This window comes from Anneissia japonica, unplaced genomic scaffold, assembly GCF_011630105.1.
Source record: "Anneissia japonica isolate Jap-2015-1 unplaced genomic scaffold, ASM1163010v1 scaffold288127_len108809_cov212, whole genome shotgun sequence".
Classification (NCBI taxonomy): Eukaryota; Metazoa; Echinodermata; class Crinoidea; order Comatulida; family Comatulidae; genus Anneissia; species Anneissia japonica.
Genome location: NW_022687216.1, coordinates 5,904 through 26,054, shown reverse-complemented (window position 1 = coordinate 26,054; position 20,151 = coordinate 5,904). Strand labels below are relative to the sequence as shown.

Below are 20,151 nucleotides of genomic sequence, written 5' to 3'. Positions count from 1 at the left end.
TTTATGACAGCGCGGCGCTTTTGGGCTTCAGTACCACTTTTTGCACCACACTCGCAACGAAGTAGGCTAATTGCTTATTCATCAATAAACTCTAGTTTTGCACCGAAAATGGTATAAAACTGATGGAAATTTGGGAATTAGGCCATATAAAAAACATCAGTTATTATCACCTTATCATATTATATAATTATAGGCTTTTATTTATGCAAAATTTAGAAAAGGGACATGCTAATAATATTATTTTCTTTTTTAGTAAAAACAAATAAAGGTCAAATACAAGTTAAATAGATCAAAGGTCAAAATATCAATGTCAAAGGTCAGATAATTGATGTCACTCAATAAAATAATTATACAATTTAGTAAAGTATGCCAAAATCATTTATATAATATTATTGATTCAAAGAAAATTGCAAATTTTGGACAAAATGTTAAATATGATAGGTCAAAGGTCACAATTTCAAAGTCAAAGGTCAAAATATTTTGTATCACTGGAACGCTTATTTAATATGCATCAAAATAAAAACAACTTGTAATGGAACATTTTCAACAATAAAAAAATTAATTACAGTTTATTTGTAGTAGAGTCTAATTACTTTCATATACAGCAAACTCTCTAGGGAGTAATTGACTAGTGTACAATACATTACAACTATAGGTGCTAATGGGTTAAACACTTTATTTATGATATTATTATATCAAAGTGTACTAAAATATCTGTCAGACTAGAAAAAGAAAAAATAATTGTCTGAATTTTGCATTAATTCAAATATCAGGTATTAAAATTTTTCTGTATAATACCAAAAAACCTTTGCAAAGCAGGTTTTAGGTCACAAGCATAATCATCTAAAAAAAAAATTTGATCTCCGATTTAAGTCAATATTTACGCTATAATTTATGTACCCATAACCGTACGTCCATAACTAAAACCTAAAATGTGAATTGTGTCACCACTGAACATCTTGTATACAGTGTGGAAACTAAAAATCTTCTGATGTTCTTTCTCAGAGAGAATCTTTACCAACCTTTACTATAACCATGACAACTACTGTACCTGCCCTCTAGCTCTTATAGTTTATGAGTAACTTGTTTTATTTTGTTATTTGTTAATATGACTGCCTGCCATATACAAGCTTTGCTTTTTTGGTTAAGCTACTTGATATTAATATGATTTACAATTGAAATAAATTGGAATTGAAAAATCAAAATTATAATTAAATGAAATAAATTGAATAGAATATATCCTAGGCACTGAGCCTTAAAATTTATGATAATGATGACTACGACAACGGCGCATCAACATGGCAGTGCACTTCTAATCTTAAACTACACTATGACAGGCGATGATGTTGTTACAGACTTTTTGTTTGGTAAAGAATACAAAAATGCTTGACAACCAATTACATTTACAAGCTTGTTTTAACATGCTTTTTCATTTCTACGAACTAGCACAACTTACTTTGATTGTTCGTGGTGTGAGCGACAAAGTTAAAAGCAAAATGCTAAAGAGAATTTTTTTTCGGAATAGTATCATGAATGTTTAATTTATTAAATGCACTCACAGAATAAATTTTCCCTCAAATGTAACAAAAGTAAATGAAGAGTGGCCGTACCTTGATCATAAAGATGCTTGAATTTTATTCCATGATCGTAAGTCTTAGATCCAATCTGCCGAAAATGCTTTAGAGATTTTTTTTCTGCTGGCAAAACTTAATGATCTCCTAACCTCCGGCTTCCTAAACAAAAAGAAAAATCAATCGATCAATCACACACAAAAAGCAGTTCGAAAGTGTCAATTTTATCGCATTTGCCTGAAGCGAACTTACCATGAAGTAACAAGGTATAATTAAACTGCCCATTTAATTAAAACTACACCTTATTAATTAGTGTATAGAGGACATTACACTATGACACACGCTCTTCTGGAAACACTATTGGCAACAGTAATATTACGGATACAGCATAATAGCTTGACATAACCTGGAGTACCTTGTTTATGATGGTGTAATCCATAAGGGAAAACAAAATGAGGTTGTTTTGTTATTGATATTCTGATTTTGAGTGCTACCTGTCTAGAATTTCATTTCAGTCAATCACTAAGTCAATTTTTAACCTCTAACGTAATTTTAATATCCCATTCTGTGGATTTACCAATAGTGCACTAATCTGTTTAACTTCTATCCATTGAACAAAAGCTAATATTTTTTTGGACACATACACATTGTTTGTCTTTAATGTTCATATTTCCAAACATAAAGATTGCACAGACGAAGAGCAGTATTTATTGTTAGTATAAGTTCACTCTTTTTTGATGTGATACAATGGTCAGAGGCGTTGCCCATGTCCTTCGAGGTATTTTTTATATGCTTTTCCTAAAGCATCCACTGTTGGGCTATATAGTGTGCCGAGAGATTGCGCTTTTTTTTTTGCTCGCCCCAGACCACCAATTTTGCGCTATACAAATCATTTGGTGCTGGAGGAGGCACTTTATCAAGATAATTATCATGTTGGGAAGCATAAGCATTTTTTCAAGGTAATCTCCACTGGTGGAGTCACTGCTCCACACAGCCCAGATTCCTGCTATTGGATGGTGGGTAATGCCTGATTTCCTGTCCACGTAAAAGTCACAATTTTTTACAATTCTTTAAAAAAATCTGACATCCACATTGTTTTTTACGTGTGTTTTCAGGATATTCCGACTGTGAAAGAATTCACATAGACCTCAGTTAGATGTTGGTTACTCTGTATCAAGCACTTTAATGATGATCTTAACACATTCAAAATCATAATGACAAGTGTTAAAACATAAAACAAATTAACTAATAAATCAATCTATCTGGTCCTTTACCCAACATTACTTTTACTAAATTATAACTAAAATGACATTAAAACATTAAATAAATATTATCATGAGGAAATACCACTTTATATTTTACTATAGAGAAATGTTTAAAGTCTAAAATAAAGTACAGTACTGAATATACAGTACTCTACCCTGTTACTAAAGTTGCTATTCTTGTTATACACTTTATAGTCCGGGGGCATATGTCGAAAAATGGGCTCCTGTCGGATTTTTGTGATCATTTTAGTTTTTTGGATGGAATATATACTTTGAAGTATGCTGAATCCAATAAAATGAGTTGCCAATTTTTTTACGCACATCTTCTTTTCGGAGTTACTGTCTTTTTGTTTCTTACTGTTTGGTTTGGCAATAAATCTCTTCTTCATTAAACCTCATTGAGGTTCATTCTTGCCGGCTTTTGACTCTTCACTCTCCTACCACTTCACCGTTTCAGGTTCCTCCTCTCGAACTTCTTTACCACATTTATCTTCAAGTCCTTCAAAAATGTCTGGCTTCTTTGTCATCTTTCTTGTTTACTTCGCCTTTTATATTTGTGTTTTTTTATTTGTATACAGATTCCGGACAATCAGTCCTGAGAGGTTCAAGCAACTCTCACCGAGATTGTAGAGCCTTATCTAAAGGCCAGAGAAAACAGAGTGCGAGTTCATTTTTTTTCACAGAAGAGGTAGTAGAGAAACTACGCTACCTTGTAACTGGAGATACTCTAGCATGGCATCCCAATCGTTTAATTTCAGACTTGGATGTTCAACGGCCTCAAACATCAAGGAGGTGTGTGATGACATTTGGGGAAGCATTGAACGCTACTGTAGGTACCTTAGAATGCCCTCAAGTGAGAGGGATTGGCTTGAAATTGCCAAACAGGAGGACGAGTGGCATGTACCTAATGCAGTCGGTGCTATTGATGGAAAGCACATTACCACTGAGTGCCCCAAATTCGGGGGCTCAATGTATTATAAAAAATATATTTTTTACCTTTGTACATTTTTGATATTTATTTGATTCCTTATGTTTACTTTACTTAATAACTTTATTACTTTTTACTGTACTTTGTAACTGCACCATCTTATTTATCATCAATGTTTAAATTTAATAATTCACTCCGTCCCAAATGCACTCGTAGTCAAAGTAGTAAACCCTATTATTGGAAAAATGTTCATGTGGAAAAAAATTATTTTATTAAATTTAGCATAACTCTAAATATTAAACCAATTTTTGTCATCTAAACTAATGCACTTGTCAATTGTAGTTCCGCCCCCCCCCCCCGGGCCTAGCGGGGACTTAGCCGAGGATGTAATTTTCAAAACTGTTACATGCATGTAAAAGTCCCCGCCAGCTCCCGGCAGTGCGGGGCATTGTTTTAACGTATCCCCAGCTAAGTCCCCGCCACTTACCGCCGTAGTCCCGGTAAAATGCCCCGCTAATAAATGATTGGATGATAAGACCTACTTGAAGCAAGGAGGTATAAAAATCTAGTCTACTTCTAAATCGGAGAAGCACGCGAGAACTAGGCAGGAGGGTAATTCCGTGTCAAATCAACCAGAGGTCCCAGGTCGACCGTCTCCAATTTTTATGAAACTTCTTAAAAATGATCCACTATGTGAAAATCAACATACACAAAAGATTAGCCCTACTGGATATGTAGTTTCCGAGATATTGACGGCCCCCCCCCCAAAAAAAAAAGGGGCGTGGCTCTTCAAGATGCGCAAATGCAATTTCCTCCAACTTTGGAAGCTTATAACTCAGGATTGGTAATAGCTATCAAGGTCAAACTTGGTATTCTAACTTATATTCCCCCATATTACACAAATATGGCATCAGATTAACTGTTATCCCTTCTCTTTTGAAGTTATCTGCACTCAAAATAGCCACTTTGTTTAACAACACAATTTTTTTGTGATTTTCAATGTCACCCTGTGTCCATATGAGTGAGTAATACATCTTAAATTACAGATTATCTATGGGTAGTTGCCTCTAGCCACAAGCAAGCACAGGCTGATCAAATGAATTAAAATGGAATGGCATCCATTCAAAGTTGGGACCAGCCCTAAAAAAGTGAAAAAAGCCTATGTTTCCCATTAACGGTTCGTCATGTCATGTCATGTGGACAGTTAAAATCTTTTCTTAAATAAGCTAGGCCAAGTAGATGAGCTTGCTTGATGGAAGCACTACGTATGCGTATCACTATGCAGCATGGAAGTTTGGAAAGTGCGAACAAAAAGGAGACAGATTGATCATAGAAAAAGAAAATAATTGATTGATTGTATAATAACTGATTGATGGAATTCAATTATTCAATATCAAAACAGAAATTAGGCCTAAATAAAAAAATGAATATATTACAATAGTAGTAGAAGGCTTCCTTGCCTTGGCTCACGTACTGACATATTTGTGGTGCAACACACTACTCACACGCGCCGCCACCTCAGTCCTCTGTGATGTGTGGTTGGAGGTTCAATTTTTATTATGTAATTTATACCGTGATCTATAGAAAATGAAACCATGATGGTAGACCTAAAGTACCGGTAGGCGATTTTTTAATTACCAAAACAGACAGTGTTGACTGAATGCCAAGCCAGTGTAGGCTAGTAGGACCAGACCCGGTTTGACAGCGCTAGGCTAGGCCTACACACCTGAAACCTCGGCTACTCTACCGTGTAAAATTCCCGGCCCTTTCGAGGCCTGTTACATCTACAGGTAAATTTTAGGTATGTCCCGGCACTACGGGGGACAGAACTATGTGTACATCCCCGGCTCAGTCTCGGCAAGTGCCCTGCTATGGCCCGGGTCCGGGACTACAATTGACAAGTGCATAACATCAATGTGTTCATTTCATTGAATTACATGTAATGCGAAAATATATTTGAAATCGATTGAAGGATATAATTATTTGTGTGCTCCTAGTCTAGGCTAAAAACCATATATTATTTATCCCACTCTCACCCCACCACGATACACTCCCAGCTCAGAGTGACAGGTGCTTGTCTAACAATAGATTGAACATCCCGCCACCAATTTCACCACATGTGTGTGACGATCAACTAGATCTAGTCTACTTCCAAGGAGATAATGAACAATATAACCTAATGTGTGTATGTATAATCTTTGTTTTATCTTACAGACTTACCAAAAAAACTTGAAAAGCTACGTCTTTCTGCTTTCTGTCGTTAATGTTTTGTTGTTGTGAGCAAGTGTTGTGTTTGTGTTGTGTGAATCCACCGGGAACATTACTAGTCTATCGCCCTCTCTCGTTTGGCCAATCGGATGCGCCCTCTTTTGCTTTGCCTAAATGTTATCGATGTTATGTTGTCGTTTTGTTGTTATTAGTGGCCCAACGTAAAAATGTCTAGTCTTCCTGGAAAACAGTGAGTATTGTAATTCCACACAATCAAATAATAAGATTGTGCTTTTTTGTGCCTAAGATATTTACGAAATTGTTTTTCTACTATTAAAACGGAGGCCTAAAACAGCTAGGCCTTCTATATCTAGGCTAGAAGGGAGCCTATATCAACTGAGCTCTTAGGTGGTTGAGTAATTACATCCCGACTATTTTGAATGGAATATAAGGAGGAAGTGATCATGTACAGACTTTCGACTTAGTTTTATGTATTTAGGGTTTTTTTTTACTTCAGGTGATTGATCAACCCTTTCGGCCGCGTACCAATTGGAACACATTTTGTATTAAATGTTTTCAATTTGACTTATTGAAGGACTGGGTAATGCAACAAAATACATTATTTTAATTTTTGTTAAATGTTAAGGCTTTTACATGAAAAATACAAGAGACAAGATTTGAATTAAACAAAGTAACAATTTTCACTTCACTTTCAAGGTGGCCGAAACTCGTCATGGTAAACCGTTTGACATACCTGAAGAAAATGCAGGCCTGCAAAAATAAATTGAAAACATTAGAAGTTTGGCCCGTAAAATATAATAAAATATAACTTGAAAACCTAACCACAATGCTAAGATTAAGAAATCTGTGAGTGAAAGTTTTTGCAAGCACATTGTAAAAGTTAAATTTTGCTTGCAGCGCTCAATAAAAAATTCAGTTTGCCCCTTCTACCCACTTTTATGCCCACCCCTCTAGTATTATCGCCAATTGTGGTTAGACTGTTGTTTAACATACTGTTGATAAGTACTGCAGCGCATTAATTTGCATTGGCCTTTTTGCTTATCCCAGCATGCTCTCGCGCTGTTGTTGTTGCGGCGTGTTGTTTTGTTAATGGTGACCCTGAATTGTTAGCTGTGCTTTTCAGCAATAAATTATAAAGTGTTGTGGATGCTCGAGTGTGTTCTTCTTTCATTTAAAGTTTACGTTTACCTTAACTGGCGTATGTTATCATCGATTCTGCACACATGCTTTTCTAAACAATTTTGAGGCCAGCTTGCATTATTGTCTACAGGCTGTTTTGTAGATTTAGCTGAGTTTCTTTTCTAGAGAGAAGTATTTCATGGCTTCTATAAATAAAAAAAAATATTTCAAAATACAACTTACATAGAAGTAGCTTCCAGGGCCAAAAAAGTATACTGTTCATTTTGTGTTTACAGATTTGGCCTCATCAAACGAACACCCAAGCCAACAGCATTTGTAAAGAAAACATCTATCTTTGGAGATGACAGTGATGAGGTAAATACAAGACATGTACCATATGAAAAAATTACAGATTCTGGGCATCCTTTTAGGCCCTTAATAATTTTGCATACTATCCTATATTAGTAACATCAAACTAGTAAAGGTGAGGTACTTAAGCTCAGACCTTGTAACTGGAAACAGGTCATCTTGGCCCCAAGTCAACTCAACAATCTGAGTTCACTTGTGGGAGAATTTACCAGGGCAGAGTTGACTTGGGACCTAGTTGACTTGGATTCTGTGAGTCACATACTACACTAGGCTAGTTGTAGCCTAGCGTGCATAGTATGCATACAATTTAGATAGCATTTTGGATGATCAAGACATTTTCTACCTTTTATAGCAAACTTTATTTCTGAAAGATCTTCAAAGAAGCACTTTATTGAATAAGTAAAAATGTACTGCATAGTGACACTTCATATACTGTAAAAAAATTAATAGTCGATATATTAAAACTTAACATACTATATAGAGTGGAGTGTGACAAAGGCACAACCAGTTTGTGTCTTTATATGGCAATTTACTTGGCAAATATGGGCTTCAAATCTTACCTATTAAACCATAAAATGTTTATATCTCCTGTTGATTGTTTATATTGCAGGAACCCGCCCATACAGCAGTCAATCAAACTCTCATGCAGGAAGCAAGGAAGAGTAAGGTTAAAAAGCAGGTATGAAATTTGCATGTACAGTATTCAGTGACAATATGTGTATACAAAATTATATATTTTCCGCATAGGAAATTGGTTTTGTCAAAAGCCTCTATAGGCAAAAGAGAAAATTAAAAAAAATTTATTGATGAACAGCATATAAAAAATTCTCACCTAAATTAGTAAAAAATTAATTTTATTATGTCATTTTAATAACTCTGAACATGAGCTTTTGACCGTGTTCACATGGAAAAATTCCAAGGGTCAAAGGGTTTCTGAAATGAATGAGGTCAAATGAACTGGCCACTGTTTTTGGTCTCAGGATGTTGATCCACACATTTGGAAGATTGTGTCTCCAACCATTTTTTGGTACAAATTTCAGAATATTAGTGTTTCCCATTGTGATCGAGTGTCTAGGGTAGCACTTAAGTGTATGCTGTGAGGCTTCAGATGCTATTAAGGACTTCCTTGTATGTTCAAGAAACCTGAACTTATATTCAGGCGACGCATTGCAGTCATTACATTTGATTTTATATGCTGTTCTAAAACCGCCCCTTTTAAAATGGATCCTTTGGTTTTAATAAGTGTTGTCGGATAGTGTTATAAGATTTGATGAAACAGGAACAACATAATTTTTCACGATTTTGCGGATTTCTTCCTACAGTAACATCTCCTAATTACAAACCTCCCAATTAAGAACTCTCGATTTTACAAACCCAATTTGTGGCGATGACGTCATTACGAACAATCGTTTTTAACTACAAAAACACTTAAAATTATATTTGAAAGTCTTCAAAAATAATATCAAATGTTATATCAGCTAAAGGAGGAAAACATTTAAACCAATAATTTTAAAGCAAGAAATATTGATCGTTTTCAGCCGAGATATATACATTTGAGCTGTGCATGCTTGTTCAGGCATACTGAACAGTAAATCTCACTTTTTATGATTTGAGGGTGCTATTCACATGGATTCGCGAATTAACACTCGTTTTGGCCATTCTTTGGTCATGTTTTCATTTGGAAATCACTTCAAATGAATACTTTACAACAGTGAGCACAGGTAACTTTGGCTTCTGTAAAGTATTATTTTGTTGCAGAAAAAAGTAAAATCCAAGTCATTTTTTGCGACAAAGTTGCTCCCTTGGCAAGGCTTAGGTCTATCTAACCATGTACTTTGTAGCATAGGCCACCGAGATGCTATGAAAACTTTTAACTCTCTCAATTACAAATTTTCTCAATTACAAACTCTGTTTGGACGGAGGGGTATGTAATTGGGAGATGTTACTGTATATTCCTTTTATGTAAGCTATTCAGTGGCGGATCCTGGAATTTGCAATAGAGGGGGCCCAGGGAGGGACTTTCATAAAATGGATGGTCTAAACCACCTCAGCCCCACCATGGTTTGAGGTAAAAAAAATTATGATTATGGCACCTAGATGGCTGGAAATGTTACTCTCAGACTTCTTAATTTTCATAAAATTTACTTCTTTTTTCCGTTTTTTAAAAATAATTTTGGAAATTTTAGTGGATGCCCCCATCCTTGAATCTGCTACTGGTATTGCTAGACTCATTGAAAGTTGGTAACTTCATGATCATTTTTAATGAGAGATTTATTTTTTTATCGTTTATCTTGATTTAACCACAGATAGTACAGTATATTTGACTATTTAACATAAATAATGCTTTCTGTTAATTTAAATTATAATGTAGACACAGATAGAGATCCAGAAAGCTTTGGAAGAGGACCCAACTGTGTATGAATATGACAGTATTTATGATGAAATGGAGAAAAAGAAACAAGAAAAGATTATACAGAAGAAGAATGATAAGGAAAAGAAGGTTGGTCATTGCAAGCTTAGGAATTATATTAATAAATAATATTTTATTATTTATTATTATAGAAATCTAAAACTTCAGTTTTATAGTATGTGGAATATCCAATAATATATATTATCAGAGCATTTTAACGTTTCCATTCCAGCCAAAGTACATTGAGGGACTGATGAAGGCAGCCAAGTTGAGAAACAGGGAACGTGAGAAAATGATGGAACGAAAAATCCAAAAGGAACGAGAAGAGGAAGGAGATGTTGAGGAGACAGAGGCATTTGTTACGTCAGCATACAAGAAGAAGCTGGAGGAAATGAAGGAGGAAGAAGAAAGGGAACGAAGGGAAGCTGAAATGGAAGGTGAGAAAAACAAAATAGATTCAATACAAGATACATGATTCTTTTATTGTCACTTATAGATACTATAAGTTCTTACTAAGTAAAATTTATTATTGCTTATACAAATAATTAATGTGAAGGTTTACAGACAGAAATAGGTGCATATGTACAAGATGAGTAAAATGCATAAAAGACATAGCACAAGGAATATTTAGCAAGGAAGGGATTCTAATGACTGGAACTTGACTCCAGCTTTGTAGTCAAAATGCTTGGTTCAGTACAGTAACAGTTGGTTTCCTTCATTGAACATTTTTTTTTTGTATTTTGGAGTCAGTCTTCCTCACCAGCAGATTTTATGTTTTTTCCAGGGTCATTGGCTTGATTGCTGTAACAGTATCTTCCCTAGTAATAAGAAAATATGTCTCTACAATTGAAATACTACTGGGATTTTTGTATTACTATTCTATGAAATATCAATAGAGGTCTGGTTGATATGTAGTTCAATTTTATTAACATACCTATCTTACTTCCTTATTGAATTTAAGTGAACAAAAACCTGAAAAATAATACTAATTATATTATGGTAATAATTATTAGTAAAATTGTATTATGATCATTATTATATATTTATTCACCATTTATTATTATTTTATGTACTATTGATATCTTGTATAATCAATAGTAATTGATTATACAAGATATCAATCAAAAGAAATTGTATAATCATGTTTGATGCATGTTTTTCCCCAGCTAAACTTGATGTAACTAAGCAGAAAGACTTGAGTGGTTTCTACCGATATTTATACCGAGAAACTACAACAGACGAAGCAACCAATCAGGAGCCCTCAAATTCTGAAACGCAAGAGGACAGCAAGCTTGCTAAAGTGAAGGCAGAAAGGTAAAATTGATAGTAAAAATTTATAAAGATCTCTTTCACATTCAAAAGCAAGTAGACCCCTTCCTCCACCTGTCCATTACAGAATAGAAGTATGCAATGCTTTTAAACTGTGGAGTGAATTTGGTGGTGAAAATATTTTTATATTTGAACCTTGGGACTATAAGAAGGTGAGCAACTTAACCACTAAGCTTCTGTTCCCATCCTGTAATAATGATATGTTCATTGTGCTGTGGGTGCTCCATGCTTTGCCTTCCAATCCCATGGTTATGCATTTTAATCCTGTCCTGCATGCCTGAAAACAATTCATGTGACACACTAAATCATAACTTTGTTCATGTACAGCATCATATGTAAATGTATTAGTTGTGAAAGGGATCGTCTTTTTCCAACATATCTAAGTCGAACACATTTTACATGCCAAATTGTTGTGTTTTCCATTAATTAACAAGTTCAAATGTACTCCCCTAAAGTGTTCTATTGCGTAAACAGCTGCCAAAAAGCACTTCTAGTCTATAATGACACAGGCTGTTAGATGAATCTGTTCACTGGAGTAAACTCTTCTAATCTTGAAGATGTTCTGTTTTGTTAGTTTTTTTTTTAGGTTTTTTTATGCCAAACTTGAAAGTTACAAAGTAGTCAATGCTATATCATTTTATTATCACTTTGCCAAACATGGAGATCTCTGTGTTTGGAAACACAACGCTTGACCGCCAAACACAGAGATTACCGACAAGTACTAACAATTTGAACATTATATTCAGCGAAATTGCGTATATCTACAAAAGTGAGTAATTTTCATTTTACTGTTACTGGTCACAGATTGTGATTAGAATAAAGTGTTTAGTACCATTGTAAAGCTAAGATGTTTGTAGTTCTTGTAGTATTCATTACATGTCAATTTGATTACCTACGCACTTTCGACGAGATTTGGAAAAGTGTTAAAATTCGCTAAGATATCTGGTGGTGGCTAATACTATTTTTTTCAAACCCCTGGCGGTCAGAGTGTTAATTAGATTGAAATGTCAGTATATATTAAATGTATTTATTATTCAAAAAAAATTATTCAAAAGCATCGATCATTGAACAAATTAAATTTTCATTCCACTTCCAGATCTTCTGAGGAAAAAGAATCAGTAAAGAAGGAATCAAAGAAAGAAAAATATCAAAAAGATTCCAATTCATCTGATGAAGAAGAAGAATACAGAAAGGAAAAGAGCAGTGATAGAAAATCAGAAGAACATGGAAGAGACAGAGAAAAACATAGACGCAGCGAACGTCATTCAAGTCGTAAACACAGTGAGAGCAGACAAGATAAACACAGAGATTATGAAGAAAGGACACGAGATGAACATAGGGGATCACATAGAGAAGAAAGACATAAGGACAGTAGAGAAAATAGGGATGAACGCCATTCACGAACTTCTTCATCAGATAGAAGGAAGAGTAATGAAAAGGATGACAGGAATAAAAGAGTAAAAGAAAAAAAGCGTGATCGCAAAGACAGGGATGATTATTATGAAAGTAAGTCAAGAAGTTCCAATGACAATTTAAATCATGAGAAAGAAAGAGGTAATGATGAAAGAACTGGGAGGAATGAAATTAAAAGGCAGCATGAGAGTGAGGAGGATAAAGAGAAAATGTCCGAAGAGAAATCATCAGTTACTTCATCAAAATTTGTTAAGAGGAACATTGGCGAGTCAGTCATGTCTGCCAAAGAACGCTATCTAGCTCGTCAAATGGCTAGGATGGCTGCTCAAAAAACCGCACCAGTCGAGGAGGAAGATTGAGAGATAAAGAATAATAAACGTTTTCGCTAAGCCCTGTGCCGTGGAGTTGCTGAGGTCCCACGAAAGGACAGTGTAAAAACATGTGCAAACACATGTATTTGTGGGACAACACAATGAAAGGGATGTTTGTTAGTATTCTTGGCCCTATTATGATTGGTCAGTTGATACGTTTTATTGACACTTTGGAAAGATCCATTAATAACTAGGTTTGGTTCCTAACATTAATAATTCCTAAAAACATTAAACTAAAGCAGGGGTGGCCATAAATATCGGTCGGACAGCCGAAGTTAAATTTTGATTTAACACCAAAGGCCGCACCCAAATTTTGATGTTTCCAGCGTGCTTCCAAAAACCTCCAAGCAATGCTTTTACACCACTTTAGTCCCAGTTTTAATATTACTTTTTACAGATGGTTGGTGTTGGACCATTAAAAAAACCAGGTGTTTTCAAGCCAATGTTGCTTGGCTGGCCGCACACATAGGGTTTTTAATTCATTTTAGGGGCCACACAAAAATCAGTCGGGCCACATGCGGGCCGCACTGTGGCCACCTGTGAGCTAAAGCCATACTTGAATTGGAGTGATTTTGGTTAAACCATGGTAAAAGTAACCTTGTAAAACCTGGTTACTTTGACCAAAAAATAAATCGCAAACGAACAATGTGACCTGTGTAACATTCTCCTTGGTCAAATTACAGTATGTGTGACAAGTTTAACCGAGTGAATGTTGCACAGGAAGAATAACCAAGGTATTCTTCCTCAACAGGAAAAGTTCAGTGCTCAGAAATATTCCTGAGCACATGCTACTACCGCGTGTAATGCTGTAGTTTTCACGGAATGCTGACCGATAAGATTATATTATACTGACCACATATGCGCAAAATCTTACTACCTTAAAAGCTACTGCGTATTTATATCAATGTCCAAACAGTTACCCTTCATCTAAAAAACACTCCAATGTGAACGTGGCCTTAGTCTTTTAAAATTATTTAATTGTTTTTAAGGAACATTGAATATTTTTTATTAAAATTGACTTGTGTATCTCTATCCGTATAATAATATTTTATTCTGTGTAATGTGTTGGGGTTTATGTGTGTACCTGTAATGTGTAACTTGCACTATAATACAGGTAGAGTAAAGCCTTGGAGCCCAAATTTTGACGATTTCGTGAATAATGCATCATTTTTAATGATGATCTGCTCAGACTGCTACCAACGATCAGCAGACGGTGTCACGTCAAGCGCTCACAGAAAGTGGAGATGGATCCGTACAACCGTACTTAATACTTTTAGCAATGATGTATAGTGATATTGGTTGAGATCAATGAAATAGAGATGGCGATAAAATATGGTGATGTTGAAGATGACAATACAGTTGATGGTGAATGACGGTGGTTAAGATCACGTCGAAGGCGATGACAATGATGTTAAAGGCCATGGTGGAAATGGCCGGCAGTGATGATGAGTTTTGCAAAAAATTAATGCTGTAAATATTTGCAATTTAAATATTTTACTACTATACAGGATTTTCCAACTATCGAATGCAAAATTCTGTTGAATATTTTTTTACTTGTAACCGTGCTATGAAAATAAATGATATTGGTACTGACACGATATCATAATCATCAAAAATAACACCGGTCAGAATGTAGTTCTAACTCGAAAAGAAGTTCATACTATCTTAGTTAGAAGCCCATGGGCTTCTTCTCGAGATTAATTTTGTAAACTAAAGAGGGGGTCTTCTTTCCGAGATGAGCTGTTTCTCGAGATTAAGCCCATTGGGCTTCTATTCGAGGATTTTTAATGTAGAGGAAATCAGAAAAACCAATGTTGTTTTCTTATCATTTAATTAAAGTCAGAAAATAGAACTGGAAATATGTACTTAATTCTAGCATTCCCAAATATACATCGCATCCTATTTCAAGTACTATTTTGTTGATCAATAAACCAAACCATTTCTATTAAATAAACAATATAATAAATAATAAGTATGACACACTGACTAAAGTTCATTTGTTTCGCTAATCTAATATTAAAGACTAATAATAATTGATGAGTCCAACTGAAAGGGATTATTATTTAACAGCCCAAATAAAGTTTATTGATTAAAAAGGGTTACATAAGCTTCTCTTCTGTATAACATACTCTATAACTAAATCTAAAAGCCATTTAAGTCAAATGAAATAAATTAAATAATGTAGATAGAAGTTACAGTCTTTTATTTAAAACATACATTAAAGCCAAAATGTTTTGATATGTTGTACAACTGATTTTTCTGAGACACAAAAAGCATTTTTGACGAGAAAACTCGGAAGCGATTAATGAGATACAGATTTTTTAATATTTAAAAACTGGGGGAAAGGGGGCCTGACCACCATTTTTTCTACCTTTTCCCCCAGTTTTTAAATATTCAAAAATCTGTACCTCATTAGCCTCTCCTGAGTTTTTCGTCAAATATGCTTTTTGTGTCTTACAACATACCATTTTCCCCCTCCGTATCCTGGCTTTTATAGTTACAAGTAGGCCTAGAAGATGTTAGGTGATACATGGTGCCTGTCTATCTCTTTTATTTCAATAATGAAATAAAAAGGTAAAGGTAATCTGCTATATTTATGTTTTTTAAAGTGAATACATAATGAATGTATCTTCTTATTATTCTTGTTGATACCATATCAACAATTTATGGAAATTTGAAATTTTCTTTTTCTAATGTATATAAATACGCTAATGCTAACAGAATACACTATCAGAAATTGCTATTATCATGCTATCACCGTAAGAGTAATTAGTAATAAAACAACAATAATATAAACGGAGGAGTAATGATTAACTAGCTAACAATAAAGAATAACAATTACAAAGATGCTGATAAAAATATAAATAAATAAATAATAAGACAAGATAAGAATAAAAATAATAGCAATGACAGGAACTAAAGAATAGTCCATTGCAGAAATGTTATTATATAAACCATTAATCATTATCTTCAATCCCAAAATCTGTTAAGACTATGACGTCACCATTAGGATTGCTACAGGATTCGGCACTCGGCTTCCGGTCGATTCTTCATCACCTTGTCACCCTGTCTTGTGCAGCATTGTAGCAGATTTAGCATGACCTTGTGTGTTTCTGGATCAACGTCATGGTCGCGAATGGTGTAGTTACGCATCGGGAAGATGAACTGGATGCCGATGTCCTCGAGGTCACTAACAATCTCTTCCACGCGATGCTCCTTTGCTTCGTCAATGTGGGTGATTACAGCAATTGGGAATTCACCTGCAACAATAATGAAAATAATTAGTAAATTTATTCCTTCCTTTAATATTTACTATGGTTTGAATTTATATGTTAATAAAACCAATAGCCTACTGTAATTTAACTATTAATTAGATATAGTTTTTTCTCGTGAATTCCTATATGCTTACTTGTAGCTATCTTAATTCGTTTCGCAAAGTCCTCCATCTCTTTCACACGAAGTGTACGATCTGAAGCGCTGGAATTTGAACAGAGTAAAACAATAACAACACCAGGCAATACTGCCATCATCTTCTATAGTCGGGTTTTCATTAAATCGCCACACTATCGCTACAGCATTTTTACTGCAATCGTTACGCGCTATACTGCGTGCTGTCGGAGATAGGATCTGTGGAGCGATTGTATGGAAACAAGACAGGCATGACCCGTCCATGCAATGAAATGTTAAAATCGTTTACAGCTTGCACCAAAAGTATAGGATTCTACTCTTTGTTTGCACCTACCTGACAACAAGCAGAGCAATGTGAATCTGACAGTCTTTCGTGTCCTTTAACGCCATCTCTTTTGCGTCGAATATCTTCTCCACGACATTCCTATTCCAATTGACGTTATCACTGTTTTCACGCAGTCCACCTGTAAAACAATGACCAATTTCTGCATTTATTTTGGTATTAGGCGTATATATTAAATTAGTAGTTATTTTCTGCCAATGAATTCATATGTAATACGACGTTATATCATAAAAGAGTGTGTCATTTCAGTGACGGATCAGGGCCTTCACAATGGCAGCCAGAATCTCTGAGCAAGTTCAAATCAATTAGGTAGGCCTAATTGATTAAAATGGCTAAAATAAGGGAACGTCCCTAACCGCCCACATCGGATCATATGTTTTGTACCCATCGAACCAGGTACTCGATTAGCCTACCTCGGGAAAAATCCTGGATCCGCCCCTGCATTTTGGAACATTTTAATTAATACGAATTTTCTTGTTGTTTCCTTAAAAACACAACAAAAGAAATATTATAATATCATTAGAATAGATTTAGTCTTACGTAATTGTGTAGCAACTACGGCGACGGTGGCCTCGTCAAAATCCGGCATGCCTCGATTGTCGAATACCGCAATTTGATCCGTCAGAAAAACTTTCAGAAACCCTCTGGTTTTCCCGCCATCCGTGGTGCTACATACTCCCGTTCGTTCACCAGTTATATCTTCATAAGGTCTCTTAAGATCGTAGCCCAGTACATATTTGAGTGAGTTAATCAGACAGGATTTTCCGGAGCCAACTCCTCCAAAGACGGCAATGTACAGCTCTTTCGGAAGATCTTCGGCTAGAGGTCTCTCTCCGATTTCGAGCGTTGTACTCGGTTTATATCGTTTGACGCTATTTAAAGTTTGTCTGGCCTCTTTATCGAGATCGATGATGTTTAGTTGACGTAAAAATTGATACCCAGGTGCATACATTATGACGTAATCGGTGCCTGGAATTTTTAAACCGTCAGCCATCTAGCCAAGATGAAACTACATTAAGGAAAAGTAACAATTATAAGTAGTCATGCTACAAGCGACCGAATTGTTTCGGATGTTCCTACAACACGGTTTTCTAAAAGGTTTTGTGTCTTGTACCTACCGTACTCGAGCGAATAAGCGCCCGGGCGCTTAAAATATTCTTTCACTTTTTGAGGGGCGCTTATTCAAACGGGGCGCTTATTCGAATGGGCGCTTATCAAAACCGAGTGGAAATTGAGGGGGCGCTTATGGAAATTGAAGAAAATCGAGGGGTTCTTATAAGGACCTATTAAATTCAAGAGGCACAGTTTGAATGAAAAACGATTATATAAGGACATCAGGAAACCACAAATTACGAATGGTGGTGGGGCGGAAAAGATAATCGTCCAGAGAGCATGGCTTGTCATGACAAGAATGTTGTGAGTACAGTATTACATAACAGTAGAATAGCAGATGAAATTAGTGGTGGTGTTTAGCTTGTTGGCCATCGGCCGATTGAGATTAGCAGGATGGCATGATCATTGCAGGTTTTCTTGAAAACTCAGATGAGAATGTGTGAGGTGCAAATTGTCGGAAAAGCATTAAGACTAAGCTATAGAGGAATGCAAAGAGATGAAAGTTGGAAATAATACTGTCTGTCCAAGGAGCTCTCATCTGTCCAATCATCTAGCACAATTTTCTTCACTTTTTAATATTATTAATATTATTATCTAATATCACTATCGTCATCATCATCATCATCGTTATCATCATAATTATTATTATTATTACTACTACTAGTAGTACTGTAGTATTAAAACAAAGCATGATAGAGCTTGCAAAAGGATAAAACCAAACTGAACCATACAATATCACATTTTTGTATCTGATACCCGGCCTGAGACTTATGGATTTAAGATTTTAAAAAAATCACGCTTAAGCCTGTGTTATTATAGTAGGCCTATGTATAACGTGTGCTGATGCATATTTACATAGATTAGAAGTATTTATTTTGTGTGATCCCTGGAAAGAATTTGTATTGGCTAGCAAGAACAATATTTAAAATTTTAACACTGTGTACAAAGGGTGGTGGGAGCCGCGGCCATGCCTGTATACGTCCATGCCTTAATCCGTTCGGTTTCCCACACTCCTACTGGATCCGCCCCTGTTTTAAAGAAATAAATATATCATGGTAAAAAATATCAGCTAGTAATACGGTTCCTTATGGAAAGGCCAACATAATATTGAGGTGATTGAAGTCTAAGGTTGGGCACCGAAACTGATTAATTTGTCGATTATGAACTGATGTGACTGGCAGAACTGCCGATGCACCTACAAGTAAGGCCTACATAAACAAACATAGGCCAACATTACATTTATAGTATATAAAAAAAAGATTATATATATATTAATGCTACCCTATAATACTACATGGATTGGTGGTTGTCACACAGGAATCAAGAACAGTGAGAATTCCAACAATCGCAATTTTCTTTGAATATTGCATTAGGTGTAGAGTTAAGCCCTATATAACATTTTATTTTACATTTAAAAGTGTAAAAGACTGTAAAATTATAATTAGGCCTAAATTTCAAAAAGTTAAACTGTATTGAATTGAGGTGACGCGCTGGAAACCAAGGACAATGACAATTTCAACAATCGCAATTTTCTTTTAATATATTTGTGTAATTTCCTTTGAATGTTGTATTATTGTACAGTTTGGCCATATAACATTTTTATATACACTTAAAAGTGTATAAAGACTGCAGCGTTAGAATTCAATATTAAAAATTAAAAGTTAACCTCCCAGACGGGGAATTGAACCCCGGTCTTCCGCGTGACAGGCGGAGATACTCACCACTATACTATCTAGGATTGGTGATTATCGCCTAGGAAATCAAGAACAGTGACAATTCAAACAATTGCAATCATTAGGCCTATCGTATAGTAGAAAATCATTAGTGTACAGTTAGGCCCTATATAACGTTTTAATTTACACTTACAAGTGTATAAAGACAGAGTCAAAGTTTATAAAATTAAAATGCACTGAATTGTGAATTGAACCTCGGTCTTCTGTGACAGGCGAGGCGCACAAGAGACCAATCCAGTGACAATTCCAACAATCGCAAATTTTTTACAACATTGTATAATTGTGCAGGTATAGGCCATAGGCCTATGACATTTCAATTTACACTCAAAAGTGTATGACTGCAAAGTTAGAATTAAATAAAAAATAATAAATGTTAACCTCCCAGACGGGTAATTGAAAAGATTCTTTATCATGAAAATTGGGGATTGTCCCAGAAAATCAAGAATATTTACAATTCCAACAAATACAGTTTTCTTTGAATACCGTAGAATTAAAAAAAAACATTACATGAAAGTAAGTGTTTATAAAAACTACCAACTTTAAATTATAG

At 35.1% G+C, this 20,151-nt stretch overlaps 2 protein-coding genes and 1 non-coding gene across 3 annotated transcripts; 1 reads left to right on the top strand and 2 right to left on the bottom strand.

Annotated features, from left to right (window-relative positions):
• The first annotated feature begins 6,096 nt into the window (after positions 1 to 6,096).
• Positions 6,097 to 14,036, top strand: LOC117118421 (nuclear speckle splicing regulatory protein 1-like). Its single transcript, XM_033263014.1, has 7 exons — positions 6,097 to 6,222; positions 7,409 to 7,487; positions 8,092 to 8,160; positions 9,853 to 9,981; positions 10,124 to 10,328; positions 11,058 to 11,205; positions 12,317 to 14,036. The coding sequence occupies exons 1-7, from the start codon at positions 6,200 to 6,202 to the stop codon at positions 12,990 to 12,992; spliced, it is 1,329 nt and encodes a 442-aa protein (XP_033118905.1). The 5' UTR covers positions 6,097 to 6,199; the 3' UTR covers positions 12,993 to 14,036.
• Positions 14,037 to 14,818: 782 nt separating this feature from the next.
• On the bottom strand, positions 14,819 to 19,580 carry LOC117118431. The gene is made up of 5 exons (XM_033263025.1): positions 19,539 to 19,580; positions 17,296 to 17,764; positions 16,747 to 16,876; positions 16,414 to 16,481; positions 14,819 to 16,264 (listed from the first exon to the last, which is right to left on the bottom strand). Exons 2-5 carry the CDS (start codon positions 17,747 to 17,749, stop codon positions 16,020 to 16,022), a joined length of 897 nt encoding a protein of 298 aa, XP_033118916.1. The 5' UTR covers positions 17,750 to 17,764; positions 19,539 to 19,580; the 3' UTR covers positions 14,819 to 16,019.
• Trnad-guc lies at positions 19,535 to 19,606 on the bottom strand. The gene has a single exon. It is a non-coding gene; the product is annotated as a tRNA-Asp (tRNA).
• Positions 19,607 to 20,151: the final 545 nt, after the last annotated feature.